At 35.8% G+C, this 24,519-nt stretch overlaps 1 protein-coding gene across 4 annotated transcripts in view; it reads right to left on the bottom strand.

Annotated features, from left to right (window-relative positions):
* Nucleotides 1-1,942: 1,942 nt before the first annotated feature.
* The window catches only part of LOC103711194 (U5 small nuclear ribonucleoprotein helicase), a 51,868-nt gene continuing 29,291 nt past the window's right edge, over nt 1,943-24,519 (bottom strand). The window contains exons 33-50 of one of the 4 annotated variants that reach the window (XR_005512241.3): nt 24,392-24,454; nt 21,336-21,424; nt 19,103-19,193; nt 18,066-18,215; nt 17,793-17,984; nt 17,545-17,610; nt 17,305-17,460; nt 17,079-17,222; nt 15,485-15,552; nt 15,216-15,381; nt 15,042-15,104; nt 11,844-11,939; nt 11,453-11,620; nt 7,643-7,813; nt 5,960-6,103; nt 5,270-5,401; nt 2,317-2,728; nt 1,943-2,244 (exon numbers count right to left, since the gene is read on the bottom strand). Coding sequence is in view for 2 of the 4 variants with exons in the window: in XM_017843650.5 (XP_017699139.4) it covers nt 2,642-2,728; nt 5,270-5,401; nt 5,960-6,103; nt 7,643-7,813; nt 11,453-11,620; nt 11,844-11,939; nt 15,042-15,104; nt 15,216-15,381; nt 15,485-15,552; nt 17,079-17,222; nt 17,305-17,460; nt 17,545-17,610; nt 17,793-17,984; nt 18,066-18,215; nt 19,103-19,193; nt 21,336-21,424; nt 24,392-24,454 (2,046 nt within the window). In the remaining 2 variants the exon portion in view is untranslated. Of the gene's footprint in view, nt 2,729-5,269; nt 5,402-5,959; nt 6,104-6,805; nt 6,930-7,642; nt 7,814-10,749; nt 10,904-11,452; nt 11,621-11,843; nt 11,940-15,041; nt 15,105-15,215; nt 15,382-15,484; nt 15,553-17,078; nt 17,223-17,304; nt 17,461-17,544; nt 17,611-17,792; nt 17,985-18,065; nt 18,216-19,102; nt 19,194-21,335; nt 21,425-24,391; nt 24,455-24,519 lie in introns of those variants that run through there. The other 3 variants (XM_017843650.5, XR_015967203.2, XM_039127539.3) reach the window with 3 other exon arrangements.

Genomic DNA, 24,519 nt, shown 5'->3' with positions numbered 1-24,519 from the left:
ATTGTTTATCTACAAATTATTATATTAACAAGATTTTTAAATTTTATAAGATGGTAATATCTTGATTATACCATAAATTTTATAAAATGCCCTTTCTCTCTCTCCCCCCTTTCTTCTTTTTCTCTCTGTGTTTTTTCTTCAGTGTACCTTTTCAATTTTCTTCCTTCTTTTCTCCATCTTTTCCTTCTTTTCTCCATCTTTTCTTTCTTTTCAACATCCTATTTGGTTTTATTGATTATCTTGGATTAAGACAATGCAAGCAAAAGGCATGTTAGATGCATGAGTCAAAGGGGAAGAGATAAAAAAAGAGGGGAAAAAAAGAGGAAAGAGTTACCGAACCACTTTCTCTCTGTTTTTCTATATTTAGGGATTCAAAAATTTAATTTCTAAATTTTTTAATTTATCTAATTTGTTTCTCCTTTCTGGCACCTTATAAATATGTTGATGCTGTTTATTTGCTTAAGACTTCTTAACCCATCTGGTAGTCTAGCTGGACCATGTTTAGACCACCTTAGCTGACACAGATGTCATAAGTCCTTCCTCTCTCTCTCATATGTACAGATAATCATTAATCATTTATGTTTAAGAAAAATTTAAGAGGTACAACTATATTAGTATAAGATAGAATTTTTAATCCATACTAGAGGTGCAATTGAGCCTAGCCGAGTAGCTCGAAGTTGACTCAAGATCAATCGAGCTTTAATATCTAAGCTCAAACTTAACTTGATCATAAAAACAAAAATACTTGAGATTGATTCGACTTAAATATCCACCAAACTCAAATTCGAGCTTAAATTTAAACTCCAATCATAATTAAAAAAATATAATTAAATTAAAATACAAATATTATATTTTAAATATTAAATTAATAATCTATATTGTAAATAAAATAAAATATTTATAAAAATATATATTCAACTAGACTCACGAATCTTGAAGCCATGTACCTAATCAAGCTCGGCTCAAGCTTGAGTAGCTCACAAGCTGCCGAAATCATTTGCACCCGGCAGTTTTCAAGAGGATGTTGCAGCTACACTAATACAAGGCAGACAATAATTCAGGAATTTGCATGGATCGATTTTTATATACCGACCATATAAATGGTAGCGATGGGGTTCGACCAGGCCTGACAACATTAGAAGGGACTTCCTGCTTTAAGATTTGCATCATGAGGTTTGGCAACCGTGGCTTAGCCCCCTTCATGACTTTCAAGCCAGTCTTAGCTAGAACCAGAATAAACCTCACTAACCAGATCCAAGCTTTGCTTAGCCATCCAAACTGCAAATAGACTCTTGGGCCCTAATTCAAACCAAATTAGCAATTTATACACAATTAGTGATTTACAGAAATGTCATTGGGTATTAATATCCTCATTGTTTCTAGAGAGAGAGCTTGCCTGTATACACAAAGACGGTCTCTTTTTTGAGTATCTTTTTTAAAGAGAAGCTAGCATAAAAATATGATTAGATAATGAAAAATCTACCATTAGACAAGAATGAGGACAGGTCTAGGCACAATTGTTAAGTTACTTCACCACACATTTTTTAGGCACGAATAGAATCAATTAAGATTGCTTAATTGGTAATGCATGACATCATATTTATGTATGATTTTAAAACTTCGTGATGCATATGCCTCGCAACCAAGCACAAACCAAACCTTGTTTAGCATCAATTTCTAAATCTTAATTTTCATTTTCCAAAACACAACCAATGCAAACTCATATTTTTACTTTAAACTTTTGAAAACCAGTTTCTAGCTTTTAAAAAAAAAAAAAATCTAATTTTTATTTTATTTTTTTCTGAAAATCAAAATCATCTATGGCCACCACCCTCGCATATCTCCACTGCTGCTGCACACTGTACAGAGAGTATTCATATGTGCCGACACCGAGGGCAAACCAAGTCTCGTACCTTACCGGTCAGATACAATTTGCCCCATATTGAGAGAATATGATTTAATAGTCTCATGAAACTTCAGAAAAATTCACATACTCGAGAATTTAATTTGATGATAAAGAACTGAAAATGGAGTAACTCCAAATAATTAAAAACTAGGTCAAGATTCTATGCATGAGTGAGGAAAGTATTTTGAAGGCGAGCAATCAATTTTGCCCTTCCGAAAATTTAAATTGCATTCTGGTTTTGACTGCTTAGGCTTCAGAGACATGCATATCATCACTCTTGGACCGTGTGTGACTGCAAAATTAACTAGGAATGAGCCGCTCCAATCATATTTCGTGGCCTACAAAGATAATCCATGCAATTAGCCTAACACAGACCAGCTGAGCTCATCTTAGAGGAGGAAAGTGTGCACCTCAGAAACAGCCGTTGGGCATGTTTAAACCATGTCAAGCCACCAGAAAGTGTTGGGCTATACATTTGACCACTAACTTCAGATCTGCACGCAGAGCTGCAGAGGATCACTTTCTTTCACGGACCAAACCTCAGAGAGGCTAAGAATTCGCCTTGAAATAATCATATGGTTGATTGGCTGTTGCTTTCTCAATGAAAATAGAAACCGCAGCCAGTAATCAGAATCTTATACTTCATATCTCACTTCCAAACTACGTCATTGATATGCCGCACAACTAAGTAGCTTGCCTTCATTTCTGATGGACCAACACCACCAATCCTAGTCTTTATGAAAATTGATTCTTAGATTCTCCTATGGAGAGCTCCTGCTCGAGTCCAAGATAACAATCTGATGCTAAAATTAGCTTCGTCTCCTGAAACCCCAAAACTTGAGTCAGAACATAATGAAAAGATGATGCAACAAGACAACCATCAATAGTATATAATATACATCGAACCAAAGATTCATATCAAGCCAAAAAGATTAATGCTTGCATCTATATTCAGAGCTCAATGATGCAGGCCCTCTCGTATAATGTATTCATGAGCTGGCTATAGGTTAAAAATTAAAAGCAGCAGTGCTCTGTCATTCACAAAAAATACAAAGCTGAAAAAAAGAACCTCAGCACCTCAAGATGGCTTTTAAAACTCTGAGCTTGAGCTCTATGTAGTACCTCTCTCCCCAAAAGACAAATCAATCGAACAGTCCACACATTCACCACAACCCCCATAAGAATAATTCTCCCTAGTGGGCCAAATAATAAATAACTCAGCAGCACCAGTTGAAACATTAAGTAGCCATCTAGTTTGCTTTACAGTTAATATATTTGTTTTAAACAGTTGAGTATTTTATATGCTAAACAATTATATGATCGTTTTGCAGTTAGTTTGAAAACTTGCACGCGCTGTCTTCAGTACATATTATTGTTAATCTAATGATCTAACTAAAACATCAAATGTGCTGTCTAACATGTCGTAATTAATTATCGAGGCCCTGTTTGGTATCACTGCAAGAATTAGTTTTCAGTTTTTAAGATAATCCTGTTTAGTAGAGCAGTTTTTATTTTTTATTTTTTAAAAAACTCTAGCACGGATTTTGGGAAAAAAAGTGAGCTATTAATAGTGGCTTTCACTTTTTTTGAAAAGTTAAATAGGTTCCTTTTAGCCCTGCTGCCGCCACCACCACCATCCCTGCCGCCATCTTTGCACTACCACTGTCGCCACTACCCTTGCCACCCCCACTGCCGCTTATAGAACTGATGGTTATTTATTTTTTTTAAAAAAAATTGACTATACCAAACATGAATTGTTTCTGAAAATTTATATATAAAAAAACTAAAACTGAGTCTCAGTTTTCAGGTTTCAGAAAACAGAAAAAGTAATCTCAACCACAACCTTAGGTTATACTTTTTATTTAATCGCCTTATATAAACTTGGATATGATGATATTTTTGATATAGTTTGATTCAGATTAAAAAAATAAATCGCTTTGTTGCTAATTTGTCCCTTGATTCTAGGCTAGTGGGATTGACCAGGTAGGGCCCCTCAGAAAGATTGTATCATATATAATTCTTCTTGATTATATAAGCATGGTTTTTGGGTCTCTAGGATTTTGAGCTATGAATGGGACAGATCTGGATCCCTATGATAGACATAAATGCCAAAAAGACTGCCTTGAACAAAAACCAGATACCTCAAAATCACTTCATTCAGGCACATCAATTTACGTTTTTAAAGATCATCTGCAGAGAATCCATCAACCTGGTATAAGATGCGCATGTGCTGCAGTAGTTACCAGTCACCCATTAGATCTATGAAGGTTAAGGTATTTATCCCTTCAGTAAATTTCAAATTTCAAAGGGATATGGAACGCTTGAACTCAAATTCCACATCTGAAAATACCCTCCCCCTTCCCATCATGAAGCAACATATTGCACCTAGTCAACTACAAGTAAAAATGCTGGCAATGAACCTTATAAGCAAGACTTTTATACTCAGAAGCAACATTTGCATCTTATGTTGTCATTCCTATAGTAATCAGCCCCTGAAACTAGGGATATTATCTCATTTCAACTAACAACCATCACCCTAGATATAAACCCTTTGGATTACTACCCCTAAACATTCTCTGATGCTTGGGCAGACCTTTTAAGACTCCCTCTCTCCTTGTGACCCCCAGGTCATCACACCTCTGGACAAGAGGCATGTCTAATTTAACCTTATCTAGATCTTTCCCTAGCTCCACCAACACAAATGAGGACTTCCTGTTGGCCATGCATGATTATCATTTATTCTCTAACAGAAAAGCTTGACAGGTAGAAGCACCCTTAACCATTTTAATTAACTGGACTTATGTACTCCATTTGACAAAACTCTATTCGCCCAGAAGGTGGAGTGGATAACTTGCAAAGAAGATAATCTTTTGCCTTTTTTACCAAGGTAATAAGGACCCACTTTCGACATTTTCAAAAAACCTAATGTAAAGGGAACAAATTAAATAACTACTTGACGATATAGCTACCAAGGAATGCACCGTGTCTGAGTTACTTGCAGTTCCCTCTTGCTCTGTAGGATGTAGCTTCTCTTACTCTCTGTGAGAAGAGAGCAGACTAGCCTTATCACTCACCCCACCAAAATAGCTAGAAAGAGAATGAAAAGTTCAAACACATCAACATTGAGAGCACATGCAAAAAAAAAAAAAAAAAAACTGTCACCATTGGCTTAAGTACAACTTTTGAAAATACAAACATAGAGGTGAAGGGAAAAACAAAAATCAAACATAATAGACAGCAATTAAAGTATCAGAGATAAGATACAAGGTGTTGTAATTGCCCAAGATGCTAGCATAACCACAAAATTGGGAATAGGAAAATTAATTAAATCATAAATGTCCAAGCTTGCATGCATACTCTCACCTGGAGATTGATCACTGTTGGTGGTAGCTCCATGCGAGTGAACAATCTGTCAGAGAAACTAACTCTTTTCAGAGCATATAGCTCTGAGGTGGTGACATTTCCCAAAACTAGCCACCAAGCTTCATCTTTTACCTGAGAATAAGTGAGTCCATCATTACTCAAAGGCCAGCAACAACATGCTAGATGAAATTAATATATACAAAGAATGCTGGAATGCACTTTCTCATATTCCTTGAAAGCATACATTAGCACCATGCTAGAAGATTTAACTCACTTTCCCAAGCAAGTTGTTTTTTTCCAAAAACAAAGTAAACTAAGTAACTTAGAGTTGTCAACAAAGCCTTCAAATCTTTCTATTGGCACAGTGTTTTTTTAAATTGGTTCCAGTGAACCCTGTTCAAAGCTTAGCAGCATTTCTAAATTGCTAGATAACTAGCACACTGTTGTGCCTCTATTTAGCCAACATCATACCTGATTTGCTAATTTCAGAGAACACAACTTAAGAGCAGACAGTCATTTCTTAGACTAAACGAATTGCTCAAATTCCAAGGCTTTCACTAATAAATACATAGGTTTTCACAAACTTGACCAGCAACTAAGCTTCTCATGGTTTTCAAAGATCATTAGATGGTTTAGACCACAGGAGAAGATCTCTAATACTATTGTTAAATGAAACCAAACAATTTTCACCTTTGGGAATCTAGGGGCGAATGCTCTTGATGTCGAGCACTTGGAATTAATTTTTTCCAATCTAATGTTAAGAATTGGAGACTTTTGGCCATCTTCCTCTTGAAGCTTCAATTTTGCTTGAACACGTGGAAACTGCTGAAGATCCTGTCAACATAGAATAATGTTAATAAAAAGCAGTAAGCACAATCCACCTCATTTTTAATAGAAGCAACAATGGAAACAACCAAATATATATAATATGACTTTCGTAGGTTGACACAGGCACACATCACCTGCATAAGTGACTAACTAAACTTCTTAAAACATCTTAGTTATTCCATATTTCTAATCTAGAAAGTTATTTATTCCAGGTAGTAAGAGCACAACTTATTTCTTCAGATAAATTCAGAAAAGAAAGTTTGCCTACAAACTAACTCGAGAATTCACATGCAGAAATCTTTAAAAAAAATAAAATATTGTACTATGAACTTGACTCATAAGTCATAACATGACATAGGATGAAACAGCCCAGGCAGGCTGGGATGGAGACTGAAGAGGAAAAAAAATCTTAAGCATGATACAGCACAGAGATGTCCACCTGCCAAAGTGAAAATGACAAAAAAGTTTTCCAAGAGGTAAAAACTTATTTTTCATAATTCTTCAATATTCAAGAAGAGCACTTTTTCCATGGTCAATGTACTGGTATTAACTTACATGGTCAATCTTACATCTGATTTATCAGCATATAAATATCCAGACAAAGTTGAAGATCAGATAACTGCAAAAAATAGTGCCACATATGGCCTTCCTAAAACAGAGATTATATAGAAGAAACATAGGGGCAAGCAAAACCTCAATGGGACTCACCATAAATGCCACCAAGATAATTCAGTTGCCACATATAACCTCTGCTGATTATGGTATTAAAGTGAGGCAAATAATTAGGAAGCTCATATGGCATTCACCAGTATGCAGATTGTACTCAGATAGACTGACACCACCAGATTGTTAACAAAAAGTTAAAAACAAGTTAATCAAGTATAATAGAAGATTTATTCTACCAATACATGAACAAGGGACCTCTTGAAACATATTCATGGTAAAAGATGGCTATTATCCATGGCTCAATACTTTTTGTAGATACGTTCTCCAGATACAGTCATGGAACCTGTTTTGGTAAATAAAATGGTAAAGATAATGAGGTCCTTTATAAGCAAGTCTTGAAAATTGATTGTTCGGGCATGGAACGAGAATGATCCAGTATTTTCATGCTACAGCAGTTGTTAGAAGTCTAATATCCTCTGGACTAAGAATGTTGGGTAGTGAGAGTAAACACAGAAAGGCAGAATATTTTCCTCCAAAAGCAAGTGCAGACTAAAAGCTTACCCACCAGACTTCTAGTTGCCAAAACAAGTCTGTTTGGGAAGAGCTTCTGAGATTGAAGAGATGAAAAAAAATGATGTTTATGATCCACAAACCTTAAGCTTTAAGCTCTTGTGGATTAAGTCATGCTTTATATAAAATTTAATGAATTTTAACTGCTTATGAATGAAAATAACTATTTTTCACCAAGTAATAAAAAAATGAGCCTCATAAAGATACATTACAACATCTGAAGAACATAGATAAGCTATAAACAGTTGTACCTTATATAAATATTGGTCACTGATAACTACTAAGATAACCTATACAGCAAAGTTATACCTGGTATAACTCTGGAGAAGGAAACTGTCGGAGCAACCTCTGCAAATTTGCATCGGGAAGATACAGTAGGTCCTGCAGAGTTGAGATACCAGCTTTCTTGATATGACTGAAAAGATCATTGTTCATGCAAGGCAACATCCACAGGGATGAATCTCTTTCAAACCACAAACCCTGAAAATAACAAATGTAAATTAGTGATGAGTACCAAACAATATCCATACCCTTGTGGGGATATCTCTGTGGTTATTCGTGTTGACAGCCAAATTTGGAAAATCATTCATTAAACTTATACCTAAAGAGAAAGGTCCCAAAAGAACAAGAGTGATACCACAATGACTATTTTTCCCTTTCATCAGATTTTTTAAATTTTGAAGAACAATTAATTAAACTAACAACATAAAAGATTTTTCTCAATACTAAATTTTAGGTAAGAATAGCATATCCTTGAACCTTGTAAAGACTCAGCCTGAGTACAGCAAATATATTGTGTCATAACACTTATACTCCTGACAAGACAGATTACCCAGTCCTTTAACATCTAGAGATATATAAAGTAGTGCATTCAAAGGCTTTTCTAAGAAATATGGAGCTTTATTAGACGGGGAAAATGACAATAAAATTTTACTACCCCCTGACTCCACATCCTCAATTGCCACATAAGATGCACACAGACACTTTCTTCTACAGGATTTTAGTTTATCCTTTTGTTACTTGCAGAATCTATATGCATATGTTTGTGATCATGAGACTGGCTAAATAACTCCGACAATGCATTAACTATTGATCATTGTCGATGCATGATGGTGATGCATATGGCTAGTTCTCGCAAAAGATAGCTTGATCCACATAGGCAACAACACAATAGGGAGTGTTTGGTTGGAAAGATCTGGCAAATATACATGAATTTACTTCCATGACTGGTCAACCCGTGCCAAAGTCAAAAATCTTTATGGCCACCCACTTCAGTCCCCATCTTTGCTGAACCAAAGACATAGAAGTGACAACTTGCAGAGGAGCCCAAGTTTGGGGATGCCACTTCCACAGCCTAATACACCCACAATCAAAGTGGAGGCATTGAAGCATGGTTAGATGACAGAGAACAAATGCCTATCAGTCCATAGAATATTAACAATACTTGAGGAATAGGAGCAGAAAAGCTACTATGCAACCCAGGGTTGGTGGAACCGTCCCGAACCGGGTGGTTCCAGCCATTCCAAGCCGTCCCGGTGGCTGACAGGCGTGGTTCTGGCAACGGAAACTGAATCCGTTGCCGGAGGAGGAGAAAAGAGAGAAAAAGAGAGAGTAAGCGGGGGAGGGAGAGGGAGAGGAAGGTGTAGGCCGGCCGACGGAGGCCGGCGAGCCGCGCGGGGGATGCTCCTCCGGGCTCCATGGCTGGAAAACAGGGTGGATCCCCTGTTTCGTTCGAAACAGGGTCCGATCCTTTTTTTTTATTTTGCGATTATTACGTGAAGTCGACAAGCGATTTGCTGACTTCACTTAAAAATCGCAAAATAAAAAAAGGATCGGACCCCCGTTTCGAATGAAACGAGAGATCCGCCCTGTTTTCCAGCCGCGGAAGTTTCCTCCACCTCCTGCCCAGGTCATGGGCTTCCCTCCCTCTCCCCCCCTTCTCTCTCTCTTTTCCTCTCTCCCACCTCCTATACTATGTCGGTACAGGCTCGTCCCGCTGAGCAACTGGTACGGTGCCACGTATCAGTTCCGCCATCCTTGATGCAACCCTTGATTAGTGCTGGGATGCACCAACATTTTTTAACAAAAATTGCATGCAAATTAGAAACAACCTTGCTTGTTGATTTAATGGAAAACCCATACTTGCAAACTTCAAGAAAAAAGTGTTATGCCTAACTTTTGTACACTCTTCAAATCTCCACTTGAACCAAATGCAAGTACATATGCAAACATTAGGCACAAGATTTCTTGATCACCAATGCAAGGGAAAAAATGGAAAACATTTGCATAGTGGAAAGGCAGGGGGCCTCAATTTGTTCACCTAGAAGGAAGGAACAACCCCCCCTCTACGAGTGCAAGCAATAGAGCAAGTGTGTGTGTGTGTGTGAGGGACACACACAGAGAGAGAGAGAGAGAGAGAGAGAGAGAGAGAAGATATTAACATGGACAAAGGCCAATCGGTTTTCCAGGATCTTAGGGCCAATGATTTTTATCCAATTACAATGCAACACATAACTCGAAGGTTTCAAACCTGACGCAGCAAGAAAAGAAAGATGGGGAGATTTGATCGATAAGGTTGCACTTTGAAAATTGGCATGCAGAAGGAAGTTCTCTTGAAAAGTTTTATTAATATGTCAAAAGGCTACCCCGTACAATGCATTATACGCATCTCCATAGAACATGGTCCCCTAGCCAGTCATAGTATTATGAATGTGATATTATTATTTTCTTATAATATTATTAATAGTGTCATATTCTAATATTATTTTCATACTAATATAATATAGTGCAAAGTATTGTTAAACTATAATTTCTATATTTTATTTTAATCTAAATATTTTAATCTATATTTTAATGTAGTGTAAAGTATTTTAATCAAACTATAATAACTACAAAGATCAGGAGTATTTTGGTTACACAAATAGCTTCCCAACAGGCTTCAAAAAGTGCTTTTAGGGAGAAGCTCTAAATTGGAGCTTTTGCCAAGTAGAGTTTTTGCAGCTTCTAAGAGGACTAGAAAGCTATTTTAGGTTTTTTTACCAAACACCGATATATCACTCAAATGTGCTTTTGAGGCTCCATAAATCATCTTTGGCCCCTCCAATAGCAATCCCAAACGAGGCCTAAACCTCCCAACCAGACTATTTTGTAGTCCTACTTCAGAAATACGGAGCCTATGTTATTTCCTACTAATATTCCTCCTCTCAATTTCCTCATGAGTCATGTTACTTGCCAGATGAATAGATCCCCATTCTACCTTAACGCCTTTCATGTTTACTCTCAAATAGTACTAGTGTAGAACAACATTTCACTCAAAAGAAAACAGAAAACCACAGCTGATATGGTGTTTTCTATTTCTTCATGCTTGAGAGAGTAGCATTCAGAAGCTCCACCTCAACTATCTAATGTTTTCCTAATTTATTTTTGTGTGTATGTGTTTTTTGTGAAGTATAAATAAATCTTAATTCTAAAAGGAACTTACATGACAGCTCCTATGATTTTTCTCAGCCTCCTTTGTATTATACCTCATTCCCCAGATCATAGGAAACATTTGGCCTTCATAAAATCGTTCTTCAAAATTTAATAAAAACAACAATAAATACCTTAAACTCAAGCAACTAATAAGATAAACACAAAATTGAACTCTAAAAAAAATAATCATCATATGAATGAACATATGAGTACATACATATGTAGGTATCCATGTGTTTGTGTGTGTGTGTGTATATATGGTTCAGTTGAATTAGCATTTTCTTCAAGCCCCCAGGTCTCATCTTTACTTAATCTTGCTAGATTACACATGGATATGCATTTTTACTTCAATCCCCCATATTGTTTGTGTCCATGCAACTAATCCAGTCTTTTACATTTCTATCTCTTATTCTCTACTTATCATTTGATCTACGATATATCATATGTTTGATCCATCCTTTCCATGGCCTAAAGAGAAAACCCTCAATACATACAAACACACACATACACACACTTATTCGATATACGAAAGCATGAAGAATAATCCTATTTCTCTAAAAAGAGACATAGTAAAATGCGTAATAGTGAGAAATTAGCACAAATTTGTGGTCATATTGCACAGTCAAAGAAAGATATTGGCAAAGTTACCTGCATGACCATTTGTAAAAGATGCATACAAGTCATTGTGCTTGAAAGCCATCCACTATTTGCAGATATGTCAATCATAGCCTGGATGATACGTATACTTTGATCAAGAACAGATTTTAAATCCGTGACATAGTCACTAATCGGCAATTCAATGCGGGAGAAGTGTGCCTGCAATTGGAAAATTGAGCAAAATCAGAAGTGGAAAAAATGATGAGCATCCCAAAACGAGAGCAAAGTCTCCAAAGTAGGATCTAAATAGGTGCATATGTGTTACATCAGAAAACATATAAAGATGATGAGCATCCCAAAAATGAGAACAAAATCCTCAAAGTAGGATCTAAAAATAGGTGCATATGAGTTTTATCAGAAACAATATAAAGATGCCACTGACCTGAAAGAGCAAATTTGCTTTCACATGCGGGTCATCAAGATGGTGTTGATCAACGAGATATGGGACCTTTTCAGATAATGTTCTATTGATATTTTCCTGTAGGAACAAACAACGTAAAACAATCATGAATATCATGAAAAGAAACACGCGAACAACTTTTAGCTTCCAAACTCCAACATGAGAGCACACATGATCCTCTAGTGTCTTCTTTCACATGCCACAACCCCTCATGACAAAAAGGGAGAAAAGAATAAGTAAAAAAATTAATTAAATTAAATAAATAAATAATTGCCATACAAAGGGCACCGTTAATGAACAACCCGATGACTCATGGATGTAACATAAATCTCCAAGAATAACATCTACTTCTAAATTCAATGGATGTTTATGTCTGGAACAACTCCAATCGCCTGAAAATCTGATTACTTTGAAAGAAGAGGGGGAAAAAAAGAAGAATCAATTCAGTTCAAGAACCATATGACTGGCATTCACAGTTATATGACAGATCACTGGGTGCCATGCCATCTTCAACAGAAAAATCATTAATCATTCCACAAAGGTGTTTCGACATTCAACACATGCACGAGCTAACACATGCATGCGCATAGACAAATATATCGATACCCTTTAAGTCTCAAGACCATGGTTCCAAAAACTACCAGAACACGATGGTACCAGCGGTACCTTACCATTCCGCGCATAACAGGCACCGATATGGGTGCTGGGACGCCAAAAGAGCTGTACTGGGACGCACTGGCCATGCCAGTCAGCACCGCTTCTACCGATGCATCCAGATTGGTACCGATGAATTTTGAATTTTTTCTGGAAGTTGTTAGTTTCAGCACATGTCGGCACCCACTACACTGGTATTTAAAATCTTGTTCAGGGCCATTTCATTTGCTTGAGGGATCTACATATCACCACACAACTAAAAGAAAGGGATTCAACAAGTTGATACCAGCTGTTCATAAAATCAAGATCTGAAAAGGCTATAGTTTTCGTTTTCTGTTCACATCTTAGTAACCATGGATTTTGATCAAACACACTTCCACGTATCCATAATTGCTCAACTAATGATTCATCATGTGGACACAGAATATTTTCAGTTTGTTTGTTGTTAAAGCGATAATAAATGGTTCATCATCATCTCTTGACCATCATACAACATGAAGGCCTCGTATGCTGCTTCTTTACATCTGCATTCCTTTAGGATGGATAAATTACTGGTAATGGATGGTTTTCAAGGCATGTAACTTCTGCTATATGATTACATGTTTAGGAGGCCCATGTACCTTCTTATGGTAGGAGCCCTTGGGACTTAAGGGGTTGCCTAATCCTAGCTGCAAGAAGAGATGGTGACATAAGCCTTTAAAACATGTTAATAAGGCAAATCAGTACTAGGAAAGAGAAATTAAAATTACAAGTAGACAAAAAGGGAAAGCAAGTTATAATTAATACCCCACCCCCTCCTCCACAACTTTCCCCCCAAAAAAGGATTCAAATGTCAACAATTGGTAGCATATGGATAGCCAGATGGTACAGAAACCTCAAGATGGGGAAAGTACAGGGGCAGCATGCCTTGATAGGCCCTAAATACAGATGAGAAAAAAATAAAATAGAAGTGTACCAAGCAGTATGGAGTCGAAAAACCTTGCTATTGTACTAGCCAGTACAAGGCTTCAATAACAAAACCTCATCAAAAATTTGAGATTTGTATGTCTTCTCAATAAGCAACTCCCATCAATGCTCACCAGAATCAATGGGTTGGCATATAGAACTGTTGGTGCAGATATGAACTTGGTCACCATTTTCCTCCTTGACAATCTTGTCTCATGTCTCAATTCATCACACTGAGATCCAAGAGCAATCAAAAACTGACCTTAAAAATAATGGACCACATTATAGCAGACCATACATGAATACTGGCCCTTAATGCTCCATAACAGTGTCACCTTCTGAATTTCTTCAACAAACTCCAAAAATTAAACAGAACTACTGATGCATTGACATGTTGCATCTTTCATTGATTTCACAACACAATAATCTTCAACAGGTGACATGCATCATGAATTTCTGGTAAGACCAAATTCACATGATCATGTTTTACCAATAAACCCATCTAATGGTAAATTAAAGGTGAAGTAGACATGTCCTGAAAAGAAAATGCAACTCCTATTGTCAGTTAGGCCTCCACAAATGTTCCTAAGTTTTCACGTGGCCACTTTTAATCATAGTATTCTACTGGATATCAGTAGAAAATATCCAGATATATTCATCTCAACTCCTATTATCTAGTTAGACCACAGATGTTCCTAAGTTTTCATGTGGCCTTTTTTATCATAGCACTCTACTGTAATTTAGTAGAAAATATCAAGATATATTCATGTCCCTCCACATTGGGAACACATCCATTAAGTTTGAAGTGCGAAACTTGGAAAAGCATAATTCAGTCCATCTTTTTTGCCCCAACTGGGTCCTCAACTAATACCATTAATCACTCTAAAGCCTGCATCATCATCGAGGTACTAAATTATCATAGGCCCCAGATCCAACAGAGAGGCTAAATTCAAGTTTGATGGCAGTTAGCCTGGTAAGGAAGGATGGCCACATAAACAAGAAAAGCTTTCCTTGCATTTTAAAATAAGATCACCATAACTAATGTAACCTTTCCTCCAAAAAGAAAGATTAATCCATTCCTTCCAAATTTCCAAATGGTCAATATAAAGTACCACGGAACAAAAGGAGATCTTCTCAATTACATAGCAGTAGTCACTGCTACATCTCCAAATGCTAAAGAATCCAAGATAAAGTAGTCAAGCTTCAAAAGGGATCTCAATAACTATAACACTAGATTTTCCTCTTTCATATTTATTGAATGATTATGACCCTAACTTCATATATTCTGTAGAAGATTGCCACTACATGAGATATGCATTGGCTATCACTATCTTGAGAAACATTGATGGAACATAAAGACTAATCGAGAAAAATATATGACAATCATACAATTTATAATGCGTACATTTCTTGCAAGCAAGAACTAGAAATGAATCAAGTTCTAAAGCTATTCTGGAATTCCCAATGAAGAGGCAGGGACACAGAAACTTGCAACCAAAAAGCTTTTAATGTTACATGACAAAAACATTTTGACAAGTAAAATGTCAAAGATCGAGAAGCAAAAAAAAAAAAAAAAATTACCTCATTATGACGTACAGGAAGTTCATCAAATTCAGCAACAGCAGAAAGAATGTGCAAGAAAACCTACAGACAAATATTATTATGAAAGGTATGTTTAGTTGTACGTTGTACCGCTCCTTTATTGAACTTAATGATAAAAGACAAAAAGGTCTATCTTGGAACAGTTTTACTTACTTCTAGTGAAGTATTTGGGCCTATGTTTGACCCAAACATAGATACTGTCATGTAACTCAGATAATACTGAGATGCTACTGAACCCAACATCAAAGGTTCCACAAAATTTTCATTGAATTTTATGCATCCACTGTCCTCAAGATCTTCAAAAGTACTTTGCACTAACCTGTTTTAAAGAAAGGTCAGTAAGTTCAATTATATAAGAAAAAAATGAGAAGATAGCAAATGCATATTCGAACAATAAATTCATCATGTTTATCATTAGATACCTTGAGAGGTAAGAATTTAAAGCACTGGCTTCAGTATCCTCTAATCCATAATAAGCCGGATTTACAACCTGTTAGATGGAAATGTTTGCCCTATCAATTTTCATAAATTCATAGAAAGATGCCACAGCTTTTACCATGAAAAAACATTAGTTTAACAAAAGGTATGAATTCATCTAATCAAAATTAATACTTTGTCACCATTCATGAAATAAATCTGATACTGCAGAGTCAAAAGAGTCAAGCCGATGCTAACAGTTTATCAATCACAGAGCCTTGTATTTCAGTTATTTACTGTTTACTTGTTTATAGGTAACTGACTCAAAATAGTGCCTTTTCTGCTAATAGAGAAATATTCTTGTCATTTTGCATTCTTCACTTACCCCACCTCCAAGTCTCCAACACACACAGAAGTCAAAAACAGAACCACAAACAAGAAAGGGGAAAAAACAAAGAAAGAGAGGAACAGACCACGGAGCTATCATACAAATGGCCAGCTACAAGGCTTGGATTAAAATGATTCCTCCTTCCCTCTCTTTTCCACTTGTTACCACTCTTCTCCAGACTTATTATTTATTAGTGATCCAGGATCACTAAGATCTCCATATGGCGTCAGGTAGAGACTAGAGACTCCTTGTCCGTTTTTCCTCTGATTTTCTGTCAATCATTCATGTCTCGAGCAAACGTTTCTTAAAATTGAGTAGAATCTCGCTTATGATTCATTAACTAATGCAGTATCATAAACTTAATGGTCTAGAGAAGTAGAAAATTTGTCTGACATGGCTCCAAACTCAAAGGAAAGCCTATTGCTGCTCCAAGAATTTCATGTCAAGATCTGTGAAACTCAGAAGCATTATCATGTCATATAGGGTTTTTCCTCTTAACCAGAATAAAAAAAAAACAGCAGACAGAGCTGGCTGGTATGTCCTCACTATATCCACTGTTTACATTTGATATGATTTCCCTGTTTTGATCATTAGTGTGCTTGATCATGTCTTGATATATAAAAGGGGGAGTATAATCTTCCAAGTCGTGTTGCTTCTTGTGCTTGCTTTGTTTCCTTTTTGTACCACACATTCCAGCAGGCCGGAATTTTGCTGCTACTTGGAACTATAAATGGTTGCACATATCCCAGCGACATTACCATCATAGGACAAAAATGATGAATCTAAATAACACAGCTGTTACGTCGTTAAAATAATAAAATTGATCTGGAAGAGTGCACTAATGCTATACTTCTAATATCAGCGTAGTGGGAAACATTTCTTTAATAAATTGTCAATGTTATATCAGGCCAAGCACCAAAACCCAACCAACTAAATTTTTTAATAGGCTGACAGCCAAAAATCGTCAGTCCATCAAAAAACCAACTGAACTTAATACATATTGCCTCAGAGGTACTTTTTTAATTAAAGAGGTCATCATGCATGCTCCAATTTCTGCCTTTTTCCATTTTTGAAATAGTAAATTTCTATAAAGTTCTATTCCTGTTCAAAGATATTATAGACAGGAACTGAAAACACCATGTCAAAATATAAATGTCAATTGATGTGATTCGAGAACAATCATGAAAAATAATTAGCGGCAAAAGATATACCAATCGACGAAACAGATATGTCCAAGTAAGATAATGCACTGCATCCTCCTTGTGACAGATTGTACCAGAAACAATTTCTGCATTGATGTGATCATGCAAATGTTCCCTCAGATTACTTTCAACAGGGAATGGTTCATAAAGGAACTGCAAGTGAATCATGTAGGTTTGTCAATTCAGAGATCATATATAGAAGTGCTTTATATCAAAAACTATTTCTTATTTTAACCTTCTTGTAGAAGCTCTTTTTTGGTTCATGAACAAGAATAACAGCCTTCCCATGTTGATCATATTGAGGTCGACCAGCACGACCCATCATTTGCAAAATATCTGTAATAGGGAAATCAACATATCTCTTTGCTTTTCCATCATAATATTCAGTACCCTGCAACCATGGTAGAATTTTAATAATCCAAGATTGTATTAAAAAAACCAACCATCCATGTAAGAGAGAACAGCAATTTGTCACCTTAATGATAACTAGAAAAGCTGGAAGGTTTACACCCCAAGCCAGGGTGCTGGTAGACACCAATATCTGTGGAGTGCATGTCAAGTTATAGATATGAGCATAATGTTAGAAGATGTGATCTTTGTTTGACTTTTTCATTATGCAACCACAAAAATAGTAAGGATGATAAAGACAAAAAAGATGATGCAAACACAAAAAAAAATGAAAAAGTAAATATTCCAAGGAATATCAGAGGAACATAGAAATACCTGGATCTTGTTATTTGAAAAGAGTTCCTCAACCAAGGATCTGTCTCTATCTTTCAATCCTGCATGGTGCAGTCCAATTCCAAATTGCAGAGTATGTCTCAAGTTGTTGTCAGTGACTTGTGAAAGAACCATTTCCAGTGTTGCCTCTGACATATTAAGGAACTGTCTGGGATTTTCATCTGATGCAGCAAGCTGTATTTGAAATTACACTGAATAAGCTACTCCTATGACCAATTTACTGGTTTGTGACTACAAACTGATGCAATATCCCACCTGAATGAGATCTAGTGCAGTAAGTCTTGTCTGACGGCGAGATGAAACAAAAATAAGAACTGGTTTTGCAGGCGAATGAGTACATATGGCAGCATATGCAGGTTTGTTCATACTATTCATTCTTGGACAGTAAAACTTCCCCGGATATCCCTGTTACATAGACAACAGAATATAACTAAATATAGCAATAGAACTAAAATAAATCTTGTTAGGAGTCATCAAATGCCTCTGAAACAAAATTTGAAGAACCAAGAGAAGTGCATAACTATATGAGTACACTTGGTGATGTGACTTAGCATAACAAAAAATAACTTATGAACTTCAATGACATGCATAATATGTAACAGATGAAAAGTGAAACAATGACGCTAGGGAGACCAAAGCAACTTTGTGCTACGGAGACTGAAGCAACTTTGTGCTACGGAGACAGCATCTTTTCCACATTTGCTTGTTGGGCAATGCAACAAGTTAACAAAAAGAGAAAAAGAAGAGTGAGACCTCCCAAGTTAACAAAAAGATTGCATAACTATATGAGTACACTTGGTGATGTGACTTAGCATAACAAAAAATAACTTATGAACTTCAATGACATGCATAATATGTAACAGATGAAAAGTGAAACAATGACGCTAGGGAGACCAAAGCAACTTTGTGCTACGGAGACTGAAGCAACTTTGTGCTACGGAGACAGCATCTTTTCCACATTTGCTTGTTGGGCAATGCAACAAGTTAACAAAAAGAGAAAAAGAAGAGTGAGACCTCCCAAGTTAACAAAAAGATTGCATAACTATATGAGTACACTTGGTGATGTGACTTAGCATAACAAAAAATAACTTATGAACTTCAATGACATGCATAATATGTAACAGATGAAAAGTGAAACAATGACGCTAGGGAGACCAAAGCAACTTTGTGCTACGGAGACTGAAGCAACTTTGTGCTACGGAGACAGCATCTTTTCCACATTTGCTTGTTGGGCAATGCAACAAGTTGTTGAGTCATCTCAAATATGAAATTATGAGAATGAATTCACTTGCCTGAATGTGAACTTCAAGAGGTACAGGCCTCACACTAGGCTTAAAATTAAATAGACCATTTTCTCCAATACCCAACCAGTCAGCCAAATCACTGAAAAATACAACAAAAACCAACTCATGAGATTTCTAAAAAATTAATATGGTTATAAGGGTAGAGAACAAGCACCAAGCCAATCAACAAAATGTTGCACTTTATGAGCATGTTGGAAAATTTAAAAATAAGATGCATCAAAAGAAAATTGCCTCCTTTCTTTTATTATCAACAAAAGCCTGAAACAACATTAAAGGCAACCTCAAATAGGAATGCTTGGCTAATAAGGGTTCATAATGCTCACAACATATAGCTTAAGATAAAGTCCTTATGGTTATGGTTATGGCAGTTTTGCAATTTCCCTAGAAAACCCTAAGCATGTTATTATTTCTTCTAGAAGACTAAAAAAAGAACAAGCAAAGATATATGGCTAATCTAATAAACCAATATCTAAAATTGAATCAAATAACATTTTAATTATTCTGGGTGAATATAAGTTTCCCCAAATTTTGATCTCACAAAACTGGGAATGTCAGAATAAATTAACTTAAAATCATTCAAATGGATTCAAATTTATGGCCATTCTGAAAATAAACAGCACTAACTTTTTTTCAAAAAAAAGATTAATTGTAATCATTCATTTACCAAAAATAAGAATACATGTAATTCTTAAAAATATTACTATATGATGACAATGCTAACAAAAAATTGCCACGTGCAGCATATGGATGATGTTCTAACAAAATATAAGTTGTTCTTTCAATTGCTTAATCATTCAAAAAAAAAACCCTACCTATGGTCAATGTCCAAACAAAGAATCCAGACAAGAAGCGCAAAGTGCAACATTTATTAAGTTTTTATCATAGATAACTTTAAGTTCTATTGTGTTATTTTATTGTTATGTTTTTCTCTCATAGAGAACTTTAAGTTCTATTGTGTTATTAATTGTTATGTTTTTCTATCATACATAACTTTAAGTTCTATTGCATTATTAATTGTTATATTTATTTAAGTTTTTACTATACATAACTTTAAGTTCTGCTGTGTAATATCTTTTTTTGCACATTCTATGGCACCATATCCAGTGCGGCAATCCAAGTAAAACATTTTCAAGCAGGATCTTTTCTTGGTGGTGTTATGCCCCTCAAGGCAGTTATTACATGGATTGGGGTAAAATTTGGGAGATACCCCAAAGTCTCTGCTAACATTCAGAAGACAAGCATTGTCTAGCTAATAGATCAGTTGTCTTTTCAAGTTTGCAAGTTGGTAAGGCAGACAGTGAGTGCACAAGTAGATGCAGATGATGGTGATGGTCATGTTGAAAGTTAAAACCATGCGATGGTCAAGGAGCAAAGACAAGAGACTTCTGAAAGGGGGAGAAGGAAAAGCTCAAGAGGTTCCATCATCATACTCCTGCAGAATCCATAGACTAGTGTCCAACAGTCTGTGCCCCTGGTTCTCAAGAGCACAGCATGCTAGTAGAGCCTACAGACTGCCAGCACCATTGTAGACCTACAGTCAGTGTCCATCACCAAATGAACACTATAAAATCAAGATTACATAGTTGATTATGCCTAACAATAATCAGTGTCCATCACCAGATGAACATTATAAAATCAAGATTGCATAGTTGATTACAGCTAAAATTTAGAATACTTTATATTATACTTTTTATATGTTTGACATTTTATTTTTCCTTTTACATAAACTTCCAAGATACAAGAACTAATTGGGTGTTATTCTGTATCTCAATAACATTCTAGATTTTAATTTACAAATAAGTTGCCATAAAAAATACAATTAAGCTTAAGAAGGTAAAAGATTTGATTTGAACACTGATAATTTGAGAACTTGTCACCATAAAGCTAAATAAAGGGCTATTACCCAGTTAAGATCCCAGCAATGCTTGTCAAGGCAAGCACATCAGCCATGACAATTCATCAATAGAAAAGAAATGTATATGACAAAGTCACAGAAATTATGGACGAATTCAACATCCCAAACTTACAGAATAAGTGTCTCAGATGCCAAAATCATAATGGATAGTTACATTGGACTAATAAAACCATAACTATGACAATTCTAAATTATGAAATAGATATGCTAACCTGAAAGGAAAAGTAAAAGCATAAAAATTAATCAGCAAAATGCACTTTGATGCCAAAATTATTAAGCGTAAATAAGCAAAAAATATAAACGCACCGGGCATTCGCTAATGCTGTCGATAGACCTACAAAACGTATTGAGCGCTCTGTCTGTGACGATATGTATCTCATTCTAGAGACAATAACCTAAATGCTTGAGGTTAGACTATATTGAGCAAAAGAAGGCAATCTAGTAAAAAAGTTTGATCAAATTTGCTTACAGTCATAAATAAAATTTGGAAGAAAAGAAATAAATTTGAAGGAAAGAATTGTAAAATCATACAATCACCCGTATTTTTATGAGCTTTAGAGGAGATTAACCATATCTTATAAACATTCCATACACTGCACATGTTAACTGAGAATCATGTAAACAGTAAGGCATATGAGCACCCTCAGCAATCTCTGCTAAAGTGCTAATACTATAAGGAACTTAATATTGACTTTGTAATAACTACATTAGGATATCATGTGACAGAAACCAAAGTCACAAAAAACAGATTGACCAAAAATCTTCACCACAAAGTCTGCAGTGACCTTTTGAAACAATATTGATCTCCATAACCCTCAAACCTGGCTAAATAGATTCAAATTTTACATATTACCAGCTTATGAATGGTTTACCAATATTATAGATGAATGACACCATTTCATTACTCAAATAATAACTTTTGCACTTGATAAAGTAATAGCATGGATAAATAAAATAGTGCTCCAAAACTTGTCCAGATCTCTATATAATTAAATGATACTTTTGATTCAAAACAATATGATTCAAATGTGCATGGATATTTTCAAAATAAGAAGGTTTTATAAGAATGTATGACATATCATTGTTAGAACACTTGTAGCAATTGTCCACTTACTAAACATGACACCTCCAAGAAATCATGAAAGAAGGATCAAATATGGAGCAAAACCCACCACTCGAATGCACAAGAAGTAATAAGATGATCCATATAGCCTGAGATGTCCTTTTTTGGGGGGGCAGGGAGGGGAGGGAGGGAGGGAGAGAGAGGGAGGGGATGAGGTCAGAGAAATGAAAAGGAAACCAAGGAGGATTACACGATGTCTAAAAGCATCTCTAAGATTGCAGAATCGTATTCTACTAGCAGAGTAAGAAAAACCCATCCTAGTGTCAAATCTAAGCACCCAACTCTATCAAAAACATAGATGAAGAAAATGAAAACAAGATTTTATAAGAGGTGCTCCATAATAGTCCAAGGAGGTTCAAAAGAGATGAGGAAATCAGGTTCGAGAATGCTTTCTTCTTTTGGAAAACAGACTCTTACCAGGAGCAATAAAAAAAGTCAAATGCTCAATTATCCCATCAGAGATAGTAAGCAAAAGTTTGATTCTATAGAAAGGATCGATGAAGTTAACTGGGAAAGAAGGAAAACATTAATATTTAAAATTATAATACTTTTTTATTGAAACATTTGATGCCATGTTAATGCAATTCCTGTATCACTAATACGTGGATAGAGATTCGACAATTGGTGGCTTACTCTTAGTAGCCAGGATCTTCTACAAAGATGCCAATATTTTATCACTAACACTGTTTCATCCAAATTAATTTTATTGAAATAACAAATACATCATCTATCTTATCACACTCTGAATTACTGTATCATATATTTCTTTAAATCCAAATTGAATGATTAAGGGTATCTTTGGCATTTTCTTAACTTTTGTCTCTTGGTTTTTAAAAAGCAAAATTCAAAAACTGAGATAGTAACCTCGTTTCAAAGGAGCTTTTTTGTTTTTCCTAAAAAACACTGTCCATGTTTTAAGAAAAAGTGAAAGCTAATAAGAATAGCCTTCATTTTTTTTTCGAAAAGAGAAATAGTTCTTTCTATTGGCAATTGGGACCTAAGCGACTTTGCTCAACCCTCCCTTTTCTTTCCCATGTTCATCTGACCCCTAATTCCCGCTTGACTCCCTCAGTAGAATGTTGCTCCAACAGACCAGCCACCAGATCATTTACTTTTCCCTCTACTCTTCTTCTATTCCTTCTCCCCCATCCTTTCTCCTCCTACCTTCTTTCCTCTACTAAATCCAAGTTGGTCCAGATCTGGTGCTTCTCATCTTTCTCCTCTTCCTCTCTTCTTCCCTGTCCCCATCTCCTCTTCTCCTCCCCGAATCCTGCTCCTGCTTTCCTTCTTTTCCCCTGCCATACCCAGACCAGTTGCAAATCTGGTTTTCCTGTGTTGCTCAGGCTGAATATGCCAATCTCCTCTTCCTCTCGTCTTCCCCATTCCCTTCCCCTCTTCTCTGAGTTCCCTCCATTCCCCTCCCCTCCATCCTACCCTGTAAATATTCCAGGATCAAATCCAGATATGGGTTCTACCCAGAAGATTTGGGCGTGTTGTAGGTGTAACATGCTTTGTTTAAAGATACTTCCCATTGTATTTGTGTTCCTTGTTATATTAATTGTATTTAAATGAAGCTTATGGTGGATACTCCACATGAACTTAATGAATTTTTGGATTTTGACTTATATAGTATAAAGTATAAACCATATGTATGAGCTTTAGATGAACAATTGTTTAAACTGGGGTTGTTACTATATGAACAGGTTTTGAAAAATGATAGAGAAAATGAGTTCTTATTATCTGCTCACAGAACAAGTATTTTAGTTTTTGTTATATATTATACAAAAAAAAAGCGAAAACTACCTAACAGGTTTCTTTTGCCAAAGAGGCAAAAAACGAAAAAGAAACAGCATTTCTATTTTCAGCTTTCAAAAGCAGAAAACTGACAGTGATGCTAAATGCAACTTAAGTTATAAGTATTTTGTAACATTTAGGATTTTTTTGCCAATGCTTCTAATCTCCTTCATACCCTAAACCTATTAAGAGCTCTATACATCGAATCCTGCTCAAGCTTCTCTTTTAGGAAATGAAGGTCTCGCGAGTCACTCATTGAACTTCAGACCATACATTTACTTTGTTCTTAAAATGATACTTTACCTCCTTTTGTATAGAACAATTACAAATGTGCTTTCAACAACTACATAGTTATCCTACACTTTTGGAAGCATGTACAGTTGATTCTGGTGATCAGTTTAAAATGTTTGTGTAATAATAATAAGGAACAAGATCTGACAAGTACCTCAAGAATGGGTCCACGATCAGCTCCTAACAAATGTATCTCATCCAGTATCATAAGTCCAACCTATCAATAGGCTTCAAATGTTAAGAATAGCTAATAAATGAATCACTAAACATATGCAAACAAAT

The sequence above is a fragment of the Phoenix dactylifera genome, chromosome 7 (assembly GCF_051530095.1).
Source record: "Phoenix dactylifera cultivar Ajwa chromosome 7, Ajwa_hap1_PhDact_Kaust_v1.1, whole genome shotgun sequence".
Lineage (NCBI taxonomy): Eukaryota > Viridiplantae > Streptophyta > Magnoliopsida > Arecales > Arecaceae > Phoenix > Phoenix dactylifera.
Note: the sequence above shows the minus strand (reverse complement) of the source record. Positions and strands in the feature narration are given on the sequence as shown.